Below are 22,451 nucleotides of genomic sequence, written 5' to 3'. Positions count from 1 at the left end.
CCTGTACAGTAAAATAAATAAGAGGGATTCGGGTCGGAATCGACTGGGCGTGACGTCATGCGCGTTCACGCTCACCTGGCTATGTCTGGCAGGTTTGTGTATTCGCCGCCATTATCCGCATCAGCGAAGACAACTCAAGCGACTTTTGCAAAAGTAGAAGATGGATTCAAAGAGACCGGCTTCTAGTTCATCCCAAACCCCAACGCAAACTCCACATAACCGCGTGCACAACTCTGGTTGCAGTTTCGTGTGTCACCAGAAGGGGGCATAGTTCTGCAAAAACTCAGAGACTTGCGCAATGCACCTTTAAACAAAAAATCGTGATTCTCAATTTATCAAGAAGCGTGTAGCTTTAATGTCTTGCAGTCGTTTTTTCTCTTTTCTTTTTCACTAGTGCATTTCAATAGTTCTGTATAAAACAATAATACAATGTAAAATAATATAAGTAATGTATAGTATAAGTAATGTAGAAATATATAATGAAAATGATAAATACACTGCAGGACATTTTATTTTAAATTGTTAGAAAAAAAACACAAAAAACAAAAATATATCATGGCCAATTTATGAGTCTAATAATTCAATTGTCATTTTGAATGGAAATGTAAAAATTACACATAAATATAAAGCGCACTGGTCTGTATTATTAGTGTTTCACTTACAATGAAAAAACTAAAACAAAGACGTTATTTGAAAATTACATTTTGTCATCTTAAGAGGAAGGTATCCTTATCCGCATCATCCGCATAAAGATCTCCAAGTATGAAAATAAAATAATTAAATAAAGTAGCCTATATCATTCATCTAGTAAAATACACTCAAATGTGGTCACTGCAAAAGTTTCCATGCTCATTCCAGACTGACTTGCTAATGCTAATAGATTCATGGCCCTATTTGCTATTTGGCACAGGCACAAAATTCATGTTTCACAAGATCGACAAGCCCATGAGGCAAACACAGGAGAACCGGCATGACTTCTAGCTAAAATGATGAAGGCTGTCAAATCTCAAACACAAACCAATAAGTCAAGCTGCAGTTCTGAGCTGCTGTTTTGCTGTACTAAGCTAACTCCATGCAAAGATGTTATCGATCAAGGCCAGCGGGCACAGACAAGTGATGGAATAAGGTCAGAAAAAGAGCAAAAGGTCACTTGCTTGATTTACAAATTTATGTTGTTCATGAGGGTCTAAAATGTTTCAACATTATCTTAGACTGCTGTTTATATCCCTGTTAAAAATGACACCAATAACAACAAGAACAATGTATCTGCTGGTCTTAAAGGCCGCCAAAATGGTCAGGCTGGTCTATTTGGTTTCCTATGTGGTTCTACAGGGGTTATAGACAGCTCAGCACAGCTGTCCAGGCTAGGACAACTAACCACCTCAATTCAGCTAAGACCACCAAACCACCTTAGGCTGGTTTCAAATCAAAATAGAGTCTTTTTGCCTTGTTTATTAGATTTGAGGTCAGCTACAGTACGCTAGTGTACTCCTGAAGTAACCAAAATACCTTTTAGCAGATATACTCATTAAAGTCCTTCCCTTCCAGGAGAACAAATCAAAGACTCCGCTGAAGAAGAAGAAAAAACTGTCCGGCTGGTTTAAGCTGGTCAAGCTGGTCTCTCAACCTGGCCAAGCTGGTGTTTAGCTGGTTGGTCAGCTGGTCTCCCAGCCTGACCATCTGAAGAAGTGGCCAAAACCCCTCTAAAATTTGCCTGACTTTTTTTTTTTTTTTTTTTTCATCCTGCACTTTTAATTTTTGGTCCAATAGCAAGCAGCAGATCATTATTCATGGCTGTGACGTAACCTAAAGACTATCATAAATTAAAAACAACACAGGAAAGTAAACTGAACAAATTCTCTTCTCTCTGATTAATTCCTTTAAAATAAAAACAAAATAAATAAATAAGGTAGATGAACTTATACTAGCTAAGACCAAGTATATATATCCAGCAGGGATGGTAGGAATCAAAGGTAGGAATCAAAAACTTTGATGTTACATACTGTGTTACATAAAGTTATGTGGGTTGTAACAATTACAAAATAAGATAATTGAAAAATTTCCAGAGGAAATATGCTTACCTTTCCTACATATTGTGCATCTGGACCAATGTGTTCCTCTAAGACAAAGAATTGGTTCCATATCCATCCCCGCTTGGGCCGATGGTGGACCTCTGTTTCCCCGTCCTTAGTCTGGTTGTGGTTGCGAGTTGCATTGTGGCTCCTGGAAATGACTTTGGCTGGGGTGAAATGGCTCGCCTCATAACCCCTCTCCAGAAAACACAGGCACAAAAGTACAGGACACAAACAAAAGCTCGGGTTCACCTTCATGACTGCGAACAGGAGCGAAATTCCTAATATTCCGAAATGATTCCAAAAACTACAGCGAAACTCCCAAAAGTTCTGCAATATTCCAAATACACAGTGATATTCCACAAATGGTATATTCCAAAGGGTATAGATGGTTTCCAAACCCCCCTCCTCCTCCACCTCCTCGTCCTCCACCACCACCAACCAGCTCCACCACTCCTTATTCCCCCCCTCCGATGGTCGTTTGAGGGGCTTGATTTAATCAGACGTCGGACCGGAGGTCCAGAAAGCTTGAATGAGGTTCATATTTCAGTCGTTCATCTTCGAAAGCCAGTTGGAATGCATTTACATCATGCACTCTAGAGCACTCGAGGAAGAACGCAGACGCGTTCAAGCCAGGATGCAACAAACTTGTAAGATGACAGCAGTGGCCATGTTGAATCTCCTGTGAAAAGATGAGATGAAAAAGCAATTTTAATATTTCATAATGTTGCATGATACCACAAGAAAAGGAACATCTCAAAAGACATTTAATTATGAGTACAGAATCCGGATTCACAGTACTCATAAAAGAGAAGGCAAAAAGTACCCCGATGACCTACTTCATCCGGCGAGATTCTGAAGTGCGCATATGGACACTACTATCCCATGATCCCACGGGAGATAATTTATGAATGACAGTGAAGCTACGCAACTGATGCCGGTAGATCACATGATAATGACATGGCCGAAAATTAATTCATGCTACACACATTCATAATAAATATAGCAGAATTTTTAGCAGTCGCAAAGTAATTACTTCCCCTTGATAATGTTAACCAATATTCAATTAGCTATTTAGTCACATTTTCAGAAAACTTAGGTTCAGTGTGGCTCCATTATGCCACCCAATATGTTTCACATTGGAAATGTGGTTACTTTATTTTAAGGTGTCCTTGTTAAAGTGTAATTATACATTTAAGTTCTGAGTGATATTAATTAACATATGTAAGTGCATGTAACATATGTAACAAGGACACTGTAAAATAAAGTGTTACCAAATATGTAAAATGGCAATTTACACTGATGGTAAAGGAAAGTTTCCCCAAAAACTAACAGTTTGTCATCATTAACTCTCAGCATCCACTTGGACATTCTTTCATCCCATTTAATCTTTTATGAAAGATTTCTCAATAACAGAGTCGGACCAACATGAGGGTGAGTAAATGAAGACAGATTTTTCATTTTGGGGTGAAAAATTCCATTAAAAGAAGTAATTTATGAAATTTCCTTACAGAAAACCAAAACAACAGATGCTTGGCACAGTAAGTCCATCACTAATTAACTCCAAGTTATAATCAATATTTTGCCGTTTAACAAGGCTTGGCATAATATAGTACTTTTGGATTCAGTCTTATGCAGTCAAATATAGTTTCTCATCCTATATTATCAGAATATAGATAAGTTAATATGAAGATGTAAAAGCATATCTAATGTAAAATGATTACCTCTCAGAAAGATTGCACTTGGGTAACCTGAAATACAAATTTTCGAGTGTTCTTGGTGATATAAGGAGTTGCCAAACCAGGCAAGCATAAGACACTTTAGTCATGCTTTGGTAATAAACAGAAGACAAACATTTAATCATAAAATGTGAGAGATCATAGTGGAGTTGCGAATGGCATATTTAGTTTAATGAATGCAGAAATGCTAATCCCTTTCTATGCACTAACAGCACTCTCATCAAGGTTTAAAAGGTCAGGAATATAATAAAATATAATTAAATGTGAGAAATCTAGAGGATTCTGCATTAGTCAATTACCACAAAGTACTTCTGACTTGACTAAAAATATGTTTATGCTAATACAACTACTGATATTAAGGTCGTCTGCAAATGGCCGTTTGCAGCAGGGAATGCTGGAAATCTGATTTAAATTAGAACGGTGCATGTCAATGATGCAGGAAAAAAATCAAGGATTTGCAAAAGTCCCTACAGTTTTAAAGATTTGCAACAATGCCATAGACAAACCATTGATGGTTCCCAAAAAGCATTTAATTAATCAGAAGAACCTTTATACACTTTGTGGAATGGAACGGTTCTATGGATGTTACAGGTTCTTCATGTAACCACAGATGCCAATAATGTTGTCTTTAAAGTGTATGTTTGTACATAACAGGCAAACAAGTACAATTCTAAACTGAATGGAGAGAGACCAAATTCTCCACAGCTGATATAAACCTGTATTTTTTAATTCTGGTTCAGCTAAAGAACAAACTTCATAAGAGTTGCTGTTGTGGGTAAGTGCCTTAACTAATATATAAGTATATATTATGTACACGCATCAACTGATATTCTCATTGAAAGGGCAGTATCTACAGTTAATAGAGTTTTAATAGAAATCCAATGTGTATGCATTCAACAGTTTGCAAAGGTTTCCAGCTAATTTTAGGATGCCAGAACATCCAACAACTAAGTAACCACTATATATTGAGCATGCATGAGACTATAACTCAACCGATGCCTCTAAAAGCATTTGGAAGCTTCCAAATCTAATACTGTCATGGGTGTCAAATCAATTAAATGGTAAACAGTGGAAATCCCCTTAAAAATGTACATGGATTAAAAATATGTTCTGGAATCTTGGATAATCCTCATGTTTGAGCAAGCTCTTCAGTCAGGAAATAATGCAGCTCGCATTTAGTCACTGGTGACACCTATAAAAAGAGCTGGTTGTTAAATCAAGACTTCCATCTTCTAAAAGGGATTAAAATTGTGTATCTTAGTACACACAAAAAAAGTGTGCATCCTGATCTGTCAGGAATGACTTCTCTCAAGAATACAAGTGTCAGCATTTTCAGTCAAAAAATGGAATAACCTAACTGTGTATGGACTATTCCTTCAGTGTCACTCAATCACTCAGCTGGATAACAAATAGCAAAGGTGCACTTCAACAAAACAAGTGTACACGTGTACAGTATGTATAGTCAGTGCAGTGGTTCTCAAAGTGTGGGGTTACTGGAGTAGACTCTGAACATAACACAATGTTTAGTGAATAATGACTCACATTTAGATCTGGCCTTACACAAAGCTATAGTATGGCTTTATAAGACTTAGAAAATAGCACACAAGTTGCATTGGACTATTCTTATTGCCCTTTTTTAGAGATGATACTCGTCTCAACAGTCAATAGCCATCCATCTCCTTCTGTGGACTATCCCTTCGTTTAACTCCAACACACGTCAAGGAATTGACATACTAACGTAACGCCGGCCCAATATGACAACTGAAGCCTAAATCCTCTTACTTAAAAAAGCCATCACTATTTTTTATCACTGTAAAATGAGTAAAAACATGATTATAGTTATAAGCTAGATTTGACACCACTGCTTGTTACTGAAACACAATCTTGACAAATAGATTTGGAGATTTCTGTCTTTCCCCATTCAAGTAGAAGCTGCACTTGTTAATTTGCATTTGTATGCTTATTAACTACCTAAAAAAAGCGGCCCAGGGGTGTTCCCAAGATGGCCCTGAGTGAACCGACTGGCTCTCTGAGACGACGCGGCCGGGCATTATCCCTTGGACTGGATTTGATAAGGTATGTTTGGGATTTAAATTGCTCCGGTGTGTGTGTTTGTGTGTGCATGTGTGTCGGCACCTCCTGAGTTGCTCTTCAATCAGAGCGCTGATGTAATGATTATATTCCTGATTATAATTAAAAAACCCTTTTCACCCACCACCCCCTTTTCTTTTCCTCTCAGTCCATTGGTTATGGCTCACAGCTGTGTTCAATCAATGGCAGCTGGTCTCCAGTAGTGAGGCATTCATACAGCAGTGGGGACTTTATCTACCGTCTGATCAGAGAGCAGCAGGATAGGCATTTCGAGTCATAATGGTTTAGATTACAAAATCAGTATTGGGTTCTGTTCCTAAATCTGCATTATTTTTTAGCAGTAAAGTGGAATATCAGCAGTGTTTAGAACAGTTTCTCAAAAGAACAGTAGAAAAATGAGTCATTATTCATATTCGGATGGGACTAGTTTTCCTTTAAGAGGTCAAGACAATAAGTTCACATTTCTTGGTAACTGTTTCTTGAGCAGCAAATCAGCATATGATTTCTGAAGGAGCATGTGACACTGGAGTAATGATGCTGAAAATTCAGCTTTGCCATTACAGGAATAAATTACATTTGAAAATATATTCAAATTGAAAACAGCTATTTTAAATTGTGTAAACATATAGAGGTCATTTGGGAAACCAGTCTGAACTGTGCTTAAGACAATAAAATATATGTGAGAACATTTACAAAGAGAAGGAAGACAGATAAGAACAAGAAAGACCAAAAAGTACTGCGAGTCGATAACATTAGAGCAGAGAAATGAGATGGAGAGAAAGAGAATGAGGCCTTGTGTTGCCTGGAGCGAGTATTTTCATGACCTGCTGTGATTTCTCAGTCTGGGCCCTCTGCTATATCAAACTACAGAAGGAGAGATCGGGGTAGAGGGTCAAACTACCTACGGCAGAAGAGAGAAAGACTAATGATAACCGCTGTTAGAACACATTGTCAGACAGATGGAAGAGTAATCGGGCTAACAGTGAAGTTGACCAATTACTATGCCATACAGTAGATTATATATTATTATATAATGCAATTTACACTACTTAATTGACTAATGCTTCTTTAATATTGGGTCTACTTATAAATGGCACCATTTGGTGGGTCTCTAAACCCAACAGCACTCAACTAGTCCACTAAAAAACTGTGCTTTCAACCGGAAACTTATTCTCAAGTGAAAAATGTGCAGCAGGGTTAACAGTTAACCCTAATATTCTCTCTCTCTCTCTCTCTCTCTCTCTCTCTCTCTCTATATATATATATATATATATATATATATACACTCACCTAAAGGATTATTAGGAACACCATACTAATACTGTGTTTGACCCCCTTTCGCCTTCAGAACTGCCTTAATTCTACGTGGCATTGATTCAACAAGGTGCTGAAAGCATTCTTTAGAAATGTTGGCCCATATTGATAGGATAGCATCTTGCAGTTGATGGAGATTTGTGGGATGCACATCCAGGGCACGAAGCTCCCGTTCCACCACATCCCAAAGATGCTCTATTGGGTTGAGATCTGGTGACTGTGGGGGCCATTTTAGTACAGTGAACTCATTGTCATGTTCAAGAAACCAATTTGAAATGATTCGAGCTTTGTGACATGGTGCATTATCCTGCTGGAAGTAGCCATCAGAGGATGGGTACATGGTGGTCATAAAGGGATGGACATGGTCAGAAACAATGCTCAGGTAGGCCGTGGCATTTAAACGATGCCCAATTGGCACTAAGGGGCCTAAAGTGTGCCAAGAAAACATCCCCCACACCATTACACCACCACCACCAGCCTGCACAGTGGTAACAAGGCATGATGGATCCATGTTCTCATTCTGTTTACGCCAAATTCTGACTCTACCATCTGAATGTCTCAACAGAAATCGAGACTCATCAGACCAGGCAACATTTTTCCAGTCTTCAACTGTCCAATTTTGGTGAGCTCGTGCAAACTGTAGCCTCTTTTTCCTATTTGTAGTGGAGATGAGTGGTACCCGGTGGGGTCTTCTGCTGTTGTAGCCCATCCGCCTCAAGGTTGTGCGTGTTGTGGCTTCACAAATGCTTTGCTGCATACCTCGGTTGTAACGAGTGGTTATTTCAGTCAAAGTTGCTCTTCTATCAGCTTGAATCAGTCGGCCCATTCTCCTCTGACCTCTAGCATCAACAAGGCATTTTCGCCCACAGGACTGCCGCATACTGGATGTTTTTCCCTTTTCACACCATTCTTTGTAAACCCTAGAAATGGTTGTGCATGAAAATCCCAGTAACTGAGCAGATTGTGAAATACTCAGACCGGCCCGTCTGGCACCAACAACCATGCCACGCTCAAAATTGCTTAAATCACCTTTCTTTCCCATTCTGACATTCAGTTTGGAGTTCAGGAGATTGTCTTGACCAGGACCACACCCCTAAATGCATTGAAGCAACTGCCATGTGATTGGTTGATTAGATAATTGCATTAATGAGAAATTGAACAGGTGTTCCTAATAATCCTTTAGGTGAGTGTATATATATTAAAAATATAAATATGTATTACTAATATTAAAATAGTAATAAATAGTAATATTAAATTATAAATATCTTTTAAAATATAAAATAAATCACATTAAATTCTTAACATTCAATTGACCCTTCGCTAAGCCCCGCCCTCCTTAGTTACTGTTGCTACGCCTGTCAAGCTTTTGCGCCTGGCACGTCTATTACAGTATGTATGCACCGGTTTCAGACATTCCCAAGGAGATAATTAGTCATTTTTGGCGAACAGGTGAAAATCTGAGAGAGCAAGACAAAAGGGACTGCAGTATGCATTCGAGGGATATATCCACGACATAATATGCAAACGATTAGAGAATAATTTCATACGCTGACCATTCAAATGGGAAACACACAAATTGAGGAACAGCTATGTGCATGCACAGCAGGGTGAGTGAAATTTGAAAATCTAATATTTATAAATCAAACAGCTTATCCATAAGTATTGTGGAATAAACACAAGACATTAGCCTGACCACTTTGCAATGATAACATTCTCCCGCTTATATTTTTAGTGCGCCAGGCTACCGCTCACACGTCGTGGGTCACATAAGTGACTAACGTTACTGTTATGAACTGATTAAGATTGCATACCAACCTTTTCCTTGGAGATCTCCGGCAAGCCCCCTGATGTTCCCTCCTTTTACTAACTACCTTTTACTTATACTAGAACTAACACCGGGAGAGTCGCGATCGGATTGGGGTACTAGTTTAGCCGTCGATTAACAAAATGCTGAAATATATTTTTAAGTAACGTTAAGTTATGTCAGTGAGCCTCCGTCTTGCCTTTAATCACACTGCTTGATCCACGAGCTGGACAATAACTTTATTCTAGAGCTGCTATAAAGCCAAAACACTTTACTTTTAATTTCCTATTATCAATGTAAAGCTGCTTTGGAACAATCTACATTGTTAAAAACGCTATATAAATGAAGATGACGCCCGGCATTTCTCCCCTTTGGTTTTAGGTTTCGGGAAGGGAACAAAATCCACCACCCCGTCCAAACTTTTAGGATACCGGGTATCAGATTTGCACAATCCATACGCATAACGCTTGGGCATGTTTCCCTCGCTCGAAAGCTTGCCAGACCTCCCGCGCCTAGTTACGGTTGCTAAGCCACGATTGGCCAGTGGCGGTTTTCGGGCGTGGCTTAGCGAAGGGTCAATTAGTCACATGAATTGACAAACATTTAATTTCTAAATAAATTTGCCATTAAACGGTTTCTACATTAAGTCTAGCTGTTGGTTTATGTTTTAGAAGCTGTATGTGTTGATATATTACATTTCATCTTTGTCTATCCAATCATACACAAATGTGTTTCCTGTACTTATGAATACCTGTGAATGTAAATGAGATCACAGAGCCAAAAGCACAAGTGTGAGATGGTTGTTCACAGATAATCTTAGAATAGACATTTCATTTACAATACGGTAACAGCTTCAAGTTACAGGACTGGGGAGGTGAGAATGGTATCATTAATTACAAGTTTTGCTTTCTGTGTTCCTCTCGATGTTTTTGTGCAAACTAATGTATGTACACTGACTGCCAAACTCTCCCAGCTTACATCATGAAATATACATACAAATTTGGAAAGATCAGACACTCACCAATGAAAGTACTTACACACACACACACACACACTCACAGACTGAAATGATACAACCGGAGTTACATTGTGAACAAATCTCTCCATCACCTCATGAATATTCATTCAGCCAATTTCCACCATCTTTTGGCAGCTGAAGGTGAGAAGGCCACTTAGACATTGTGTTTTCTGGCTGCCTGTGTTGCAATGTCAGAAATAAATCGCACAGCACCTGCAGGAAATGACACTTGTGATTTCTGAGGGCGGTTAAAAGTGAGAAGAGATCTTGCTTCCGATTATTCACGATGCCATGCAGCAGCGGGCAGCGTTCTTTCTTCTGGACTTGAGTTCTGCACTCACACAGAGATGCCGGGTGGATGATCAGTCAATTACATGTGAAGAAACTTCTAACATTCACAAGGGAGATATCCTACATACCTATTTTTGTCTGGATGGCAACGAGATCACAGAGAGCAAATGGAGACACTGGCTACTGTTTATCAGATTTTTCTCCTGAGAAAACACCAAATTAATCCAAATTTTAATAAAAGTGGAAATAGAGACCAGAATAATCTCTCATAAAAAAAATATAAAAAAAAATAAGGAAAATAAAGACCAGAGTAATCTCACATAAAATAAATATGAAAAAAGTCAAGTAAAATAGAATAACAAAATAAAACAAAAAAATGTATTCACATAAAATTAAAATTAAAACAGACAAGGCCAGTTATTTTTCCATCTTTCTTCTGTTCATCGGAGCATAGTACTTGACCCCATCTCACTTATTGTTTTTTCTCTTCTCATTGGATCATGGATCCAGAGCAAAGTGACAGCTTTCTCGTTCTGTTCTTCTGGCGTGTCTGCAGCCATTTTAGAAGACAACATAAAGCCACGAAAGCCAGTGTAAGCGACATTCTCTGCACGGGTTTAGTGGCCTAAATCACTCCTGCATCCCATCTGCCGCACGTTTGATGAAGAGATTGAGAGGGAGGGGAAGGAGAGAGAGGAAAGAAAGGAAGGAAGGAGGGAGGGATGGGATTCTCCTGTCTTTCTCATCACAGAAGGAGGACACTGCCTCTGAGACAGTATCCATCTGCTACACTCTGCAGAGAGCCATTTTCACTCTGACAGTCTATTTACCTTTAAAACTCTCTTCATCTCTCTCTCTGTTTCTCTCTCTCCTCGTCTTATTCACTTGCTGCATTGCAGCACACGTTGAGTTATGGTTTCACTGATATCATGTAGCAACAAAAAGCTCTTAACTGTCCTACAGTATATTGGGACGGGCGGAACCTCTACTGGTTGCACATTTCCACCACTGAACAGAATACTGTAAGATTTTGGAGATAGATTTATCTCATACCTATCCATGTGCAGGACCGCTTAACAACATTTACACATTAGAACGATTAAGAAACAGTGTGAAAATACAGAGCGGCGTGTGACCCAAACAAGTCAAGACGAGGATGAACTTTGCACATCATTGAATGCTATTGTATATTCATGTGGCAAATTGTGGAGTTGCAATACATACATATTTTAGTGGTGTGCAATTACAGCTTTGTCTAAAGATGAAATTACTTTTTACAAACACAGTCTCAGTGGCTGTACTGATTATTCAGATTAACGTGCTGTTTAAATTGAGCTGAAAAACTTTTACAAAAGATCAGTGTGGATTTGGCCTTCTTTAAGTTTAAATCACATTGGTTGATTATAATAATGTATTAGTAAATGTTGAAATTAACATTAAAAAGAAATAAATAAAAAAGATTAAAAAAATAAATAAATAAAAAAACTACCTCATTATTTTTTTTTATTAATCATTTGACATTATTACTCATGTTCTTAAAGTTTATATATATATATATATATATATATAGGCCTATATGCACACGCGCACACACACACACACACACACACACACACACACACACACACACATATATATATATATATATATATATATATATATATATATATATATATATATATATATATATATATATATATATATATATATATATATACACACAATAAAAAAAAATCTGTTTTAACATGCAACATTCATAATTGTGTGATAACATCATAACATACACAAAAGAGATGTAATGGAGCAATGCTTTATAAATATATTAATGGTTGTCAGCACCACTTGAAGTCTGTAGTTCATTATAAAGGTATTCATGATGCCCCTTTTATTACGCTACTGTGTGTAGTCGCAGGTGTGCATTTATTAGCATTTTAAAATGGCTTAAAAGATGGCTGACACAATGAGAAGTATAATGCATAATGAATGCATTCCAATGAATTAATAAAACCTATATCCTGCAATTTATATGCAGGTTTTTGATGATCTAATATGTGTGTGCAGCAGGTAGAAACCCCACCATCGGAAAGCTTCATCTATAAAAACAGCATGCAGTGAACTCTGCCCAAAAGCTTAGACAAGCAGGCGCACTCCATGTGCACAATATTGAAAGAGCGAGAAATGGAGAGATTTCCACGCCACAACCTTATAAATTAACGGATGAATGTTGATTTCAGTAACCTAAGTGTTTCCTTCCGTATGACATCGTTCTTTTGCGCATGTGGGCAGTTCAGGACCAAAATGATTATGATTCAGGCAGCATTACAGGTCAGAAGTCAGATTGGATCAGAACATTCAGAATATTTATCCAGTAAGTTCCATCTGGTTGGAAGTCCATGAGGCCTTCACAGGGCTGATGAGGCTGTAGTGTGAACATAGCCTATGGCACCTGTTCTAACTTCTTTCTCACTCTTAGTGACACCTCCCTTTCCTCCCCTCACATAACATCTCTCATATTATTCCCTATGTGTGATTCGTTTTTTTTTTTCTCAGATCTGTGAGACTGAATTGGCACCTGACTCTCTCATCTGTGTTTTAATACACACAGAGAGCTCCCTGCTGGTCTCTGAGGTCTTTAACTGCATTTTGGTTGCTAGGAAACAGAAAAGCATCATAAGAGTGGTATCTCTATATGCATATATTCACACAAAATACAAGATGAGATACAGTGTATTATGCCTAAATACAGAATACAATATAATGGTAAAGGGTCTTACACATAATACCCTGGAGGGGTTCATTTTGCGATAATGACCGAATGACTGTGCACTGTCCCACTTATTACATGGCTATTTACCGATGCATGGTAAAATCACCTAGGGCTCAACCTACTTGTAGCTTTTCATGAAAAACATGAACACCTCTGGGCTACTTAGCAAACAATTTAACGCGTCTTTATCACTAATACCCTTTCTTCCACGGTACAAATGCTCATGCATCACTACTTGTTGGTTGGGCCTAGACTCATGATTCGCCACTGATGATCAGCATATGAAATGAATAAATTATACATTAATGGAAATACGGAGAAAGAGAGAACATAAAGGCTGAAGCTGAAAGGAAGCCCTGGGAATCCATGCAGAAAGATAAAACATATGATTAAATCATGATGTCTCTTAACCGCTATTTAAAACACAGCCCATTTAAAGCAAGAACTAATAGACACACAAATTCAAACAGTTTCAAGCACTTATGCTCCTGATTTAGCTCTATTTTATAGTATACAGTACTATACAGTATGCTGTGCTTTTTATAACCTTTAGATCTTGGAAAGTTGCATCATTCTCTCCATAAGCAAGTAAAATAACGTATTAATGCACACACAAATGTTTCCCTAGGTGACCCTCGAGAGCCTGTTTTGTCGCTGGGGAGTCTCTGCAGGGCACCAATAATGCCATCGGAATTGGAAACATCGTCTCTCATTTTTCAGCACAAAGAGCTCCCAGGTGCCTATAGGTGATGACTTTCTGTCCCTGATTTCCTGCTATGTGTCAGATGTAATGTATAAATAGCCCGTGAGCTGTTCGATTCGTCATGCTTCTGCCCTTTGCAATCCTAATGATTCACACAAGTTTAGATGAATACTGCGAGGTTGGACGGAAAAGTCAAATGGCCATAAACAGGAACAACACTATTGATTATGACAACTGTCCGAGAACCCCTAATGTTACATCATGACAAGCGATAATGCATGATCAATGGCTCTCAACGACGCTCTGGATTATGAAACTGATCTGATGATCTTTATGATCTTTGCACACAGCTGCGGTCTATTGAGTGGGTGGATTCTCAAAAATAATGGTTTCAAAAAGGTTTTACATCCCTTTGCAGTCACAGGAGAATCTTTAGACAGTGACATGGCTCTTTGGAATCCATCTATGTATTTGCGTTTCAAACCCCCCAATTATATATATATATTTTTTTAATTGTCAGTGTGTGTCTGTGTGAGGTAATCGAAGCTGCTAAGAACGAGCTCTTGAAGTGCCGCCCTCTGCGCCGGGAGCAGCAGCTCATTTGCATTTAAAGGTACAGACACAAAAACGGTGCATTTTTTCTCACCCTCAAAAAGTGACAACTTCAACATGCTATATAAAAAAATATCTGTGGGGTATTTTGAGCTAAAACTTCACATACACACTCTGGGGACATCAAAGACTTGGGAAAGGGTATTATACCACCCGTTCAATTTGGCCATTGTATCTACATGTCAAATGACCTCTTACAGTAATCTGTCCTCATAGCCACACAGGCTGTGTTTTATATAATCTATATATAACCCAATTATACCACACAGTGCAACCCATAGCCATTTAGCAGATACTTTTACATTTCCAAGAGAGTGCTGCTCGAAACAGTCTGACTGACGAGAACAGATCAATTTGGACACTGATGGATCAGTGAAACAAACAGTGATATCGGGATGTGCTTCACTCTAATCCAGTCCGGCATACTCCAGTTGCTCTGTCTGGTTAAATTTGGGAAGCACAGTCTCAACTCAATTGTTGGGGAAGTTACTTTGAAAATACTTTGTAGCATGTCAAACTAATTTATTTATTTTTCGGAGGGAGAGGGGGGGTACTTCTTAAAATGTTATTAATCTAGTCTATTAGTTATTAATTTAGTATTTTTGACTTAAAACATCTTAATATCCTTGAAACAAGACACTGCATAAGTTATTAACTAAACTTTATTTTTGTCTTACTGCACTGGCAGGTTTATGTAAACCTGTTTTTTTTTTTTTTTTTCATTTTTTACAACATTACTGTTTTTCCAGTATTTTTTAATGCAGACTCATTGAGCATAAGATAATTCTTTTAAAAACAATTTAGAAAATTGTACCGACCCCAAACTTTTGAACAACAATGTACATATTATTCTACCTTTATTTACATTAATGCGCTTTATGCATTACATAGTGACAGCTTTACAGTGATAATCAGGTAAAATACAATAAAAAAATGTATATAAAATAAAAGTTGTGTTCCCTAGGTCTGACTCATCATTTAACAAGACATATTAAACAAATTGTGTCAAAATGTTTGCCCAACCCTTGCTATAAGCTAAATAGGCTATGTGTAGAGTAAACTGTGAACACTATTCACTTATTTGTAAGTGCTACTCAGTAACAAAATGGCCAACTGAAATGAAAGGCTGTGTTTTGAGTCTTCAGGTTCACAGCATAGGCTTCTCTCTTTCATCACATCTGTTCTACCCTCTATATCTCTCCTTTTCACAATGACACTCACAGAACTGCCTTTTCACCTTCTGCGTTTCCCAAAACAGCTCATTTACATTTAAGCTGCTTCTGAGTGGGTTTCTTTTTCTGTAAATCTGCTTCACACCTTTGAACCAAACCTTCCTCAGAGTTTGGGACACGCTCCCCGTAAGCATCTCTGCTGTTCTTTCTTTGCTTTGTAATGTACTGCAGCCCATTCTCATATAGTCACAGGTGGCTGTACATGTTCGGATGAGTGTGTCATTCCAAAGCAATTAGTATAAATGCACGTTTCCCCTGCAGTCTAATTTACAGCGTGATGTGTGAAGTGGCTTTTGTATCCCATGAGTGTACGGAATGAGTATGCATGTGTGTGTGTAAAAATTATCCTAGCGAACATTAGTAATGACATTTTTTTATCATGGCTGCCTTTTTCATCTGTTCAGTCAATCAAGAGGTTATTCCAATCCGACAAGACTGCAATAAAAAAACTACATGAGACTTAACAGAAAGATACTAGGGCAAAAGCATTATACAGTATTTCAGAGCATAAAACAGTGTTTTATTCACCAACAACCCAAACTAGTTTAGCCAGGTACTAAATGTGCAGAAAAGGCCTGCACTGCATTTCAATTAAGTCACTATCGTAATTTTCAAGTCAAGTCACCTTTAATCATATAGCACTTTATACAATGCTGATTTCTTCAAAGTAGCTCCACAGTAATAAACATAAAAATACTGTAATGATCAATGATGCAAACTTCAGAAGACAACAGTGTTATTATTCAGTTCAAGTCATTTGCAGTAAGTGTTGATTCAGTTCCGTTCAATAACTGTGTAAAGTTATTTTCTGAGCAAACATTGCTTTTTAAATGTAAATTTGGTTTATCATAAATATAGTGTCCGCTTGCTGCAAGTTATTTGATATCTGAATGCAGTAAAAGTGCTTGCTTATTTAACCCGGCTTCCAGAAATGAAATAGGGACATGTTTTGTGTTTGAGAAAGGTCTTCAACGTGTTAAAACAGATAGGGGTCGTTGAAGTCTATAGTTTAAGGGACCATTTCTCAGTTAAAGCCTTACTTTCCAGTTAGACTAAAGTGTAGCTCTCCTTGAGAAAGAACGCATTATCTTGATGTTTTGAGAGGACTCTCCTGTTTGTAGTTAGAGCCTGGCCAAATCCAACCTTGGAAAAGCTGTGTGTCGGTGTGTGTGTTAGTCTTCTTGCTTACAGGTTAAGGAACCACTGGCATTGTTGGAGATTGACTGAGTTGTTGTTCGGGAGAGGCTGGCGCCCAATAGGGATGGGACGGTATGAAAATTTCATATCACGATTATAGTGACCGAAATTATCGTGATTATCAATATTATCACGGTTTTGTTAAAACGAGATGAAAGTGTTAAAAAAGAACTGATGCTCGCACTGAAAACAGTTTTATATTTGAAAATCAACAAACAACAAATAAAACAAGCAGCTCTTTGCACTTTTTTTAAGCAAGATTCTATTCTGTGGCATTTTCTTCCTTATAATGACCGTCGTCAATAGCAACACATTATAACACAGCGCACATCCATGTATCGCAACGGACGAGCTCTCTCGTTTCATTCAAATACAACTTGCCGTCTTGCGTCTCCTTTTTGATTGTATTGAAAATGAAATCAGAGTTGATTTATTGTTTACAGAGTTTGATAATATTGTTGTGATCATCTTGTCTGGACAATTGTTTTGTACGCTGTACAAAATGGATTTATACACAGGTAAGATTTAAAACATTAATCTCAATTCAATGTCCCCGTAATTATGTGGCAAAAAAAAAAAAAAAAAAAAAAAAAATCGGTGTAATAAGTGTACAATGATATACATTATTATCCCTTAAAGAGTTAGTTCACCCAAAAATGAAAATTCTGTCAGTAATTACTCACCCTCATGTTGTTCCAACCCCGTAAGACCTTCGTTCAGGCCAGCAAGTTATAGTGTCTTAGAAGCCTGTGGAGGAGTGATCCAGCACTTAGATTTAATCAAAAATATCTTAATTTGTGTTCCGAAGATGAACGAAGGTCTTACGGGGTTGGAACAACATGAGGGTGAGTAATTACTGACAGAATTTTCATTTTTGGGTGAACTAACCCTTTAAATGTCACTCTTAACAGTCTTGTTTGAACTTGTTCGTTCGTCTTTGGCTCAAAGCCACTTGCTGCAAACTTTTCTTCGCGGAAGCTTCACGTTTATTTCAAGTGAGTGAGATAAAATATTTCAACTCAAAACAACATTTTGTGCCCAATTATTTCCCGGACGTAGTTTTGGTATTGAGGTCAAAGTTAACTTGCCTTGCGTTCGCTATAAACAGTGGGTGATGGTCACACAAGATGACTCGGCAGATTTGAAGTGTTTCCCCCCTATTGTAGTGACCATCCTCGATTAAGTTTCACTCAGGACTTTTGTAAAAGCAAAAATATGACCACACCTCAGATTTGGTCCTCTTAAAAGGCTGAAAATTCTCCCGAGCATGGTCACTGCCTTCCGCCATTCCTTCTCGAATAAAAAAACCCAACATTGCGTGCTGCGTCTGTGTCAGACTGTTGCTGGCTGGACAGGATTTACAGTGAGTTATTAAAATCGCGATAATCAAACACGGTTTTAATGATAATTAAAGTTTAAACGATAATACTAACTGTCAGTACATTTTATCGTGGTTTATAGTGAAACCGGTAATCATCCCATCCCTAGCGCCCAACAATGCAAATCTGAGAACTGGAAGGTCACGACGTGCCTAACTTCAGGGTCCGAGTGTCAGCTGCATAATCTATGGAGATATGCTTCAGTCTATCTGTATATGTGTGGAAAATTACTATGTTTATCTATTTCTTAGCCAATGAGAATCATTCAGCCTGTAAGCAATGACGTAGCTTAGACCTTGGAAATGGTATAACTGCTGTGATCTTTGTAACTGTAAGGGGGGCGGCCTACAAACTCCTGTGTGAGTCTTGAAGCTGACTTCTGCTGATGAAACTGCAAACTATCTTCAGTAAAACTTTTCTTCAATTTATTATAAGTCTGACTCCGGGTCTTCTTTCAGTTATTTATCCTATCCATCCTCACCAATACTGGTATAATTTCTTTAGTGAATTGAGCACTAAAATAAGACATTGCAAGCAAATAAATAGTGTTATCAATGGGTGCAATTCATTTTTAATTCATTCAATGAGTCCTCCCACTGTATATTTTAGAGAGAGGGAGATTATTGACTTGCTTGAGTCTATGAGTATGTGTTTTAAAGTGAGCCATATTCTGTTTTACTGAGTTCTATCTCTCTCATAACTTGTTCTGTCGCGAGAGCTGCTGAGGAGTGAAGCTCATGGGCAATTCTGAGGAAGGAGACCAGATAAATGCACAAATGCTAGGAGATTTCAGAAATGACAGAGCGAAAGATAAAGAGTGATAGAGAGATAAATGTGGTGATATAACCTTTGGTGCGGTAAACAAATCAGTTTTATGAATATAGTGCTTCCATAAAATACCAATAGTGTCGTGAAATGTCTTAAAGCCCTTAAAATGTACCACAATAAATGAGAAATGAAAAAATGATGATGGGGTGAAAAATGAAAGGGTGGATTAAAAGAAAAAGAAAAGGAGAGGGGAAGGAAGATGAAGGAGTGCGGAAAGGAAATACTGTAGATGGAAGAGGATGAGAAGGGCAAAGCAAAGGGAAAAGGAACAAGTAAATGAAAGGGGAAATAAAGGAATGGGAATGTGAAAATGAGAAGAAAAAGGAAAAGGGTGAGAAAGGAAAAGAAAGAAGGAAAATAATGAAAGAGGAAGGAAAAGGTGAAAGAAAAATAGAAAGGGAAGAGGAATGGAAATGAAAGGGGGAAATCAACCGAAGGGGATAAGGAAAAGAGGTACATGTAGGGAAAATGGAAAGGAAAAGTTGAAGGGATGAGAAGGTAAAGGGTAGCAGAAAAGAAATTAAAGGGGGCGGAGGAGGTGAAAGAAAAAAGGGAACGGACAAGAAGGGGAAAACGGAGGAAAATAAGAAAGGACGAGAAAGGAAAAGGGAAGAGGAAAAGAGAGGAAAAGGTAAAAGAAGGCAAGGAGGAAATGGGAAGGGAAATGGAAATTAAAGTGGAGGGGGGGGGGGGAATTAAAACTGCAGGGAGGAAAAAGCAACAAGAAAGGGGAAATGGAAAAGGGAAATAAGCAGGAAATAAAACGGAAGGAAAGGGTGAATAAAGGAAAAGAGAAGAGGGATGGACATGAAAGGGGAAGGAGCAAACAAAACTAAAGGGAATAGGGACAAGAGGAACATGAATGAATGAGAATGAGAAATGGAAAAGGGGCAGGAAATAATAGCGTAAAAGAAAAGTGAAAGGACATGGAAAGAAGTTTAAAAGGGAAAAGGAAGATATAAGAAGGAAATAAAAGCGGAAAAGAAAAGTGAAAGAACTGTGAAAGAAGTTGAAAGAGAAAAGGAAGATATAAGAAGGGGAAATGAAAGGGGAAAAGGGAGGGGATGCGAAGGGAAAGATAAGAGGAAAAAATAAAAGAGGAATGAAATGAAAATAGAAAAACAATTAAAGGGAAATAAGACAATAAAAAATGTAAAGGAAAGAGAAAAAAATGTCAGAGGGAGAGGAAAGAAAAGGGAAAGAGGGATGAGAAAGGAAGTATAGTACAACATATAGAACAACATATTCAAGATAGAGAAGAAAAGGAAAGACAGAAGAAAGACAAGGAACAGTAGAAGTAAACAACGAAAGGATGAAGACTGCATGTGCCATCACTGGCTCTCTGTGATCCATGCTCATGTTTCATCTACATTCTTCTCTTTTACCGAGACAAATCGGTACTTTCATGACAACCATAAGCATCCTTAACAATCTCACACAGCAGAATAATCACTTCTTTTTGTCTCCATAACAATGTTTCTCTCCTCAAAGTGCTGTTTGAAATCACTTCCTCAACACTTAGCAATAAGCCACACAGTATTTGTCTTGCGCAGACATGCTAACACAACAAAACAGAGAAGTACAGACATTAGCCTCCTGCAGGCAAAGCCAAATCAGCCTCCAATGCTAGTTTAATTCACGCTATTAATGACTTTCTGTGAACTGTGACACAGGCAAGATTTAGCATCAAGAGTATTTGCTTAATTAAAGGGCTACAGGAAGTAATGAGCTGTCTGGACTAGAAAGCTGTGTATTCCTGCTCTATTAGGACGAGTCAGCTATGTGAAAGATGAATTAGACGAGCAGTATCACAGGTCTGAAGGTTATAACATCTCAAGGGCTTCATTCACTAACTGACACTTTGGTTCCCTTTCGAGAACGTTCACTTCGTATTGCGTAGCTATACGCAGTGGGAAAACTCCTTTTCTCGAGAATATTGAAGCCTTTATTTTAAAACGCAGCGCAGCTGCACAACCAGCACAATGCAGAGCAGACTAGCACGCTGGTTGGCTGGGCTGCAGGAACTGCACAAACCTATGGCGAAGCAGCGAGGATGCGCGAGTCTATCAAGGCACTTCATGCCGAAGCGCGCCAGAATGGGCGTGGCTGCTGACTATATAAGCGGCCCATTTCGCCATAGGAGTCAGATCTTAATCTCCTTAATCTCCTACGACCGACTACGTCTTCGCTTACTCTTCTGAAGCCTTCGCCTCGCCGCCGACTAGCCCAGCAGCGGAACGAGCGACTCTGCCTTCCTGCTTCAGCAGCTCGGCGCCACTCTCCTGATTCGCCGTTTCCCTGCGGCCATCCGGCGAACGCATATCCTTTCACAAGCCTTCAAGTGCTCGCTGCTGCAGCGCTTGTAAAAAAGAGCAAATTTATCTTGTGACATTGCTACAAATGTCATGCGCTGACTGCACGGCATGCAGGGCCCCCCCTAGATATTATTGTGAAGAGTGCGCTTCCTGCCTGGGCCTCGGACACGCAGAAGCGGCACTCAAGCAAGGCGGCTGCTCTCACTGCGAGAGCATGCCACTTGCCTCGCTGCGCTCGCGGCTAGCTCTCCTTACTTCGGAGCCCAAGCCTCTGATATCCCATTCGCGGGGCCCGACTCCGTCTCGTCCCCGTTGGACTCTGACTTTAGTTCTACTATGAGCCTCGGGCCACGTAGCCCTAGGCAAAGGTTCAGAGCGAAGTCTTCAGCTAATAGCACGCCGTTTTAAAGTGGGTTCCCACTGAGTGTAGCTACACAATACGAAGTGAACGTTCTCGAAAGGGAGCGTACTAGTGTTACTCACGTAACCTCGGTTCCCTGAGAGTAGGGAACGAGTATTGCGTAGCCGGCCGTGCTATTAAGCTGCACTTCAGGTCAGCAGCCACGCCCATTCTGGCGCGCTTCTGGCGCGTCCTAGCTGCTTCGCCATAGGTTTGTGCAGTTCCCGCAGCCCAGCCAACCAGCGCGCTAGTATGCTCTGCATTGTGCTGGCTGTGCAGCTGCTCTGCGTTTAAAAATAAAGGCTTCAATATTCTTGAGAAAAGGAGTCTTCCCACTGCGTATAGCGACGCAATACTCGTTCCCTACTCTCAGGGAACCGAGGTTACGTTAGTAACCGAGTACGTTTTCTTCTTTGTTTGATGTGAACCGCCTTCCAGAAGTTAACAGGGTGAAGGTTCAAAGAATGATTTATTATGTGGCTTTTATTTAACACCGCATGTTCTCATGAGAAGACCCTTCAAAAATGGTTAATTTGGTTGTCAGTGGCTGCATTTACTAATGTCTGTAGACTTATCTCAATGAAGCACTCCAATGGCCATTGGTACTGGCAGTATATAGATTCCAGTTGGAAATTCCAATCTTTGAACCACTGAAAGGCAGTTTGTGCAAAAAGAAATATATATATATA

General features: G+C 38.9%; 1 protein-coding gene across 4 annotated transcripts in view; it reads right to left on the bottom strand.

Moving 5' to 3' along the window:
• Positions 1 to 22,451, bottom strand: part of LOC311305811 (cadherin-18) — a 164,369-nt gene that overhangs the window by 76,166 nt on the left and 65,752 nt on the right. For all 4 annotated transcript variants that reach the window (XM_084433725.1, XM_084433723.1, XM_084433724.1 and 1 more), the window contains one exon: positions 2,082 to 2,754. In XM_084433725.1, coding sequence (XP_084289851.1) covers positions 2,082 to 2,330 — 249 coding nt within the window. In that variant the 5' untranslated portion in view covers positions 2,331 to 2,754. The remainder of the gene's footprint in view (positions 1 to 2,081; positions 2,755 to 22,451) is intronic.

This window comes from Rutilus rutilus (assembly GCF_951802725.1).
Source record: "Rutilus rutilus genome assembly, chromosome: 16".
Taxonomy (NCBI): Eukaryota; Metazoa; Chordata; class Actinopteri; order Cypriniformes; family Leuciscidae; genus Rutilus; species Rutilus rutilus.
Note: the sequence above shows the minus strand (reverse complement) of the source record. Positions and strands in the feature narration are given on the sequence as shown.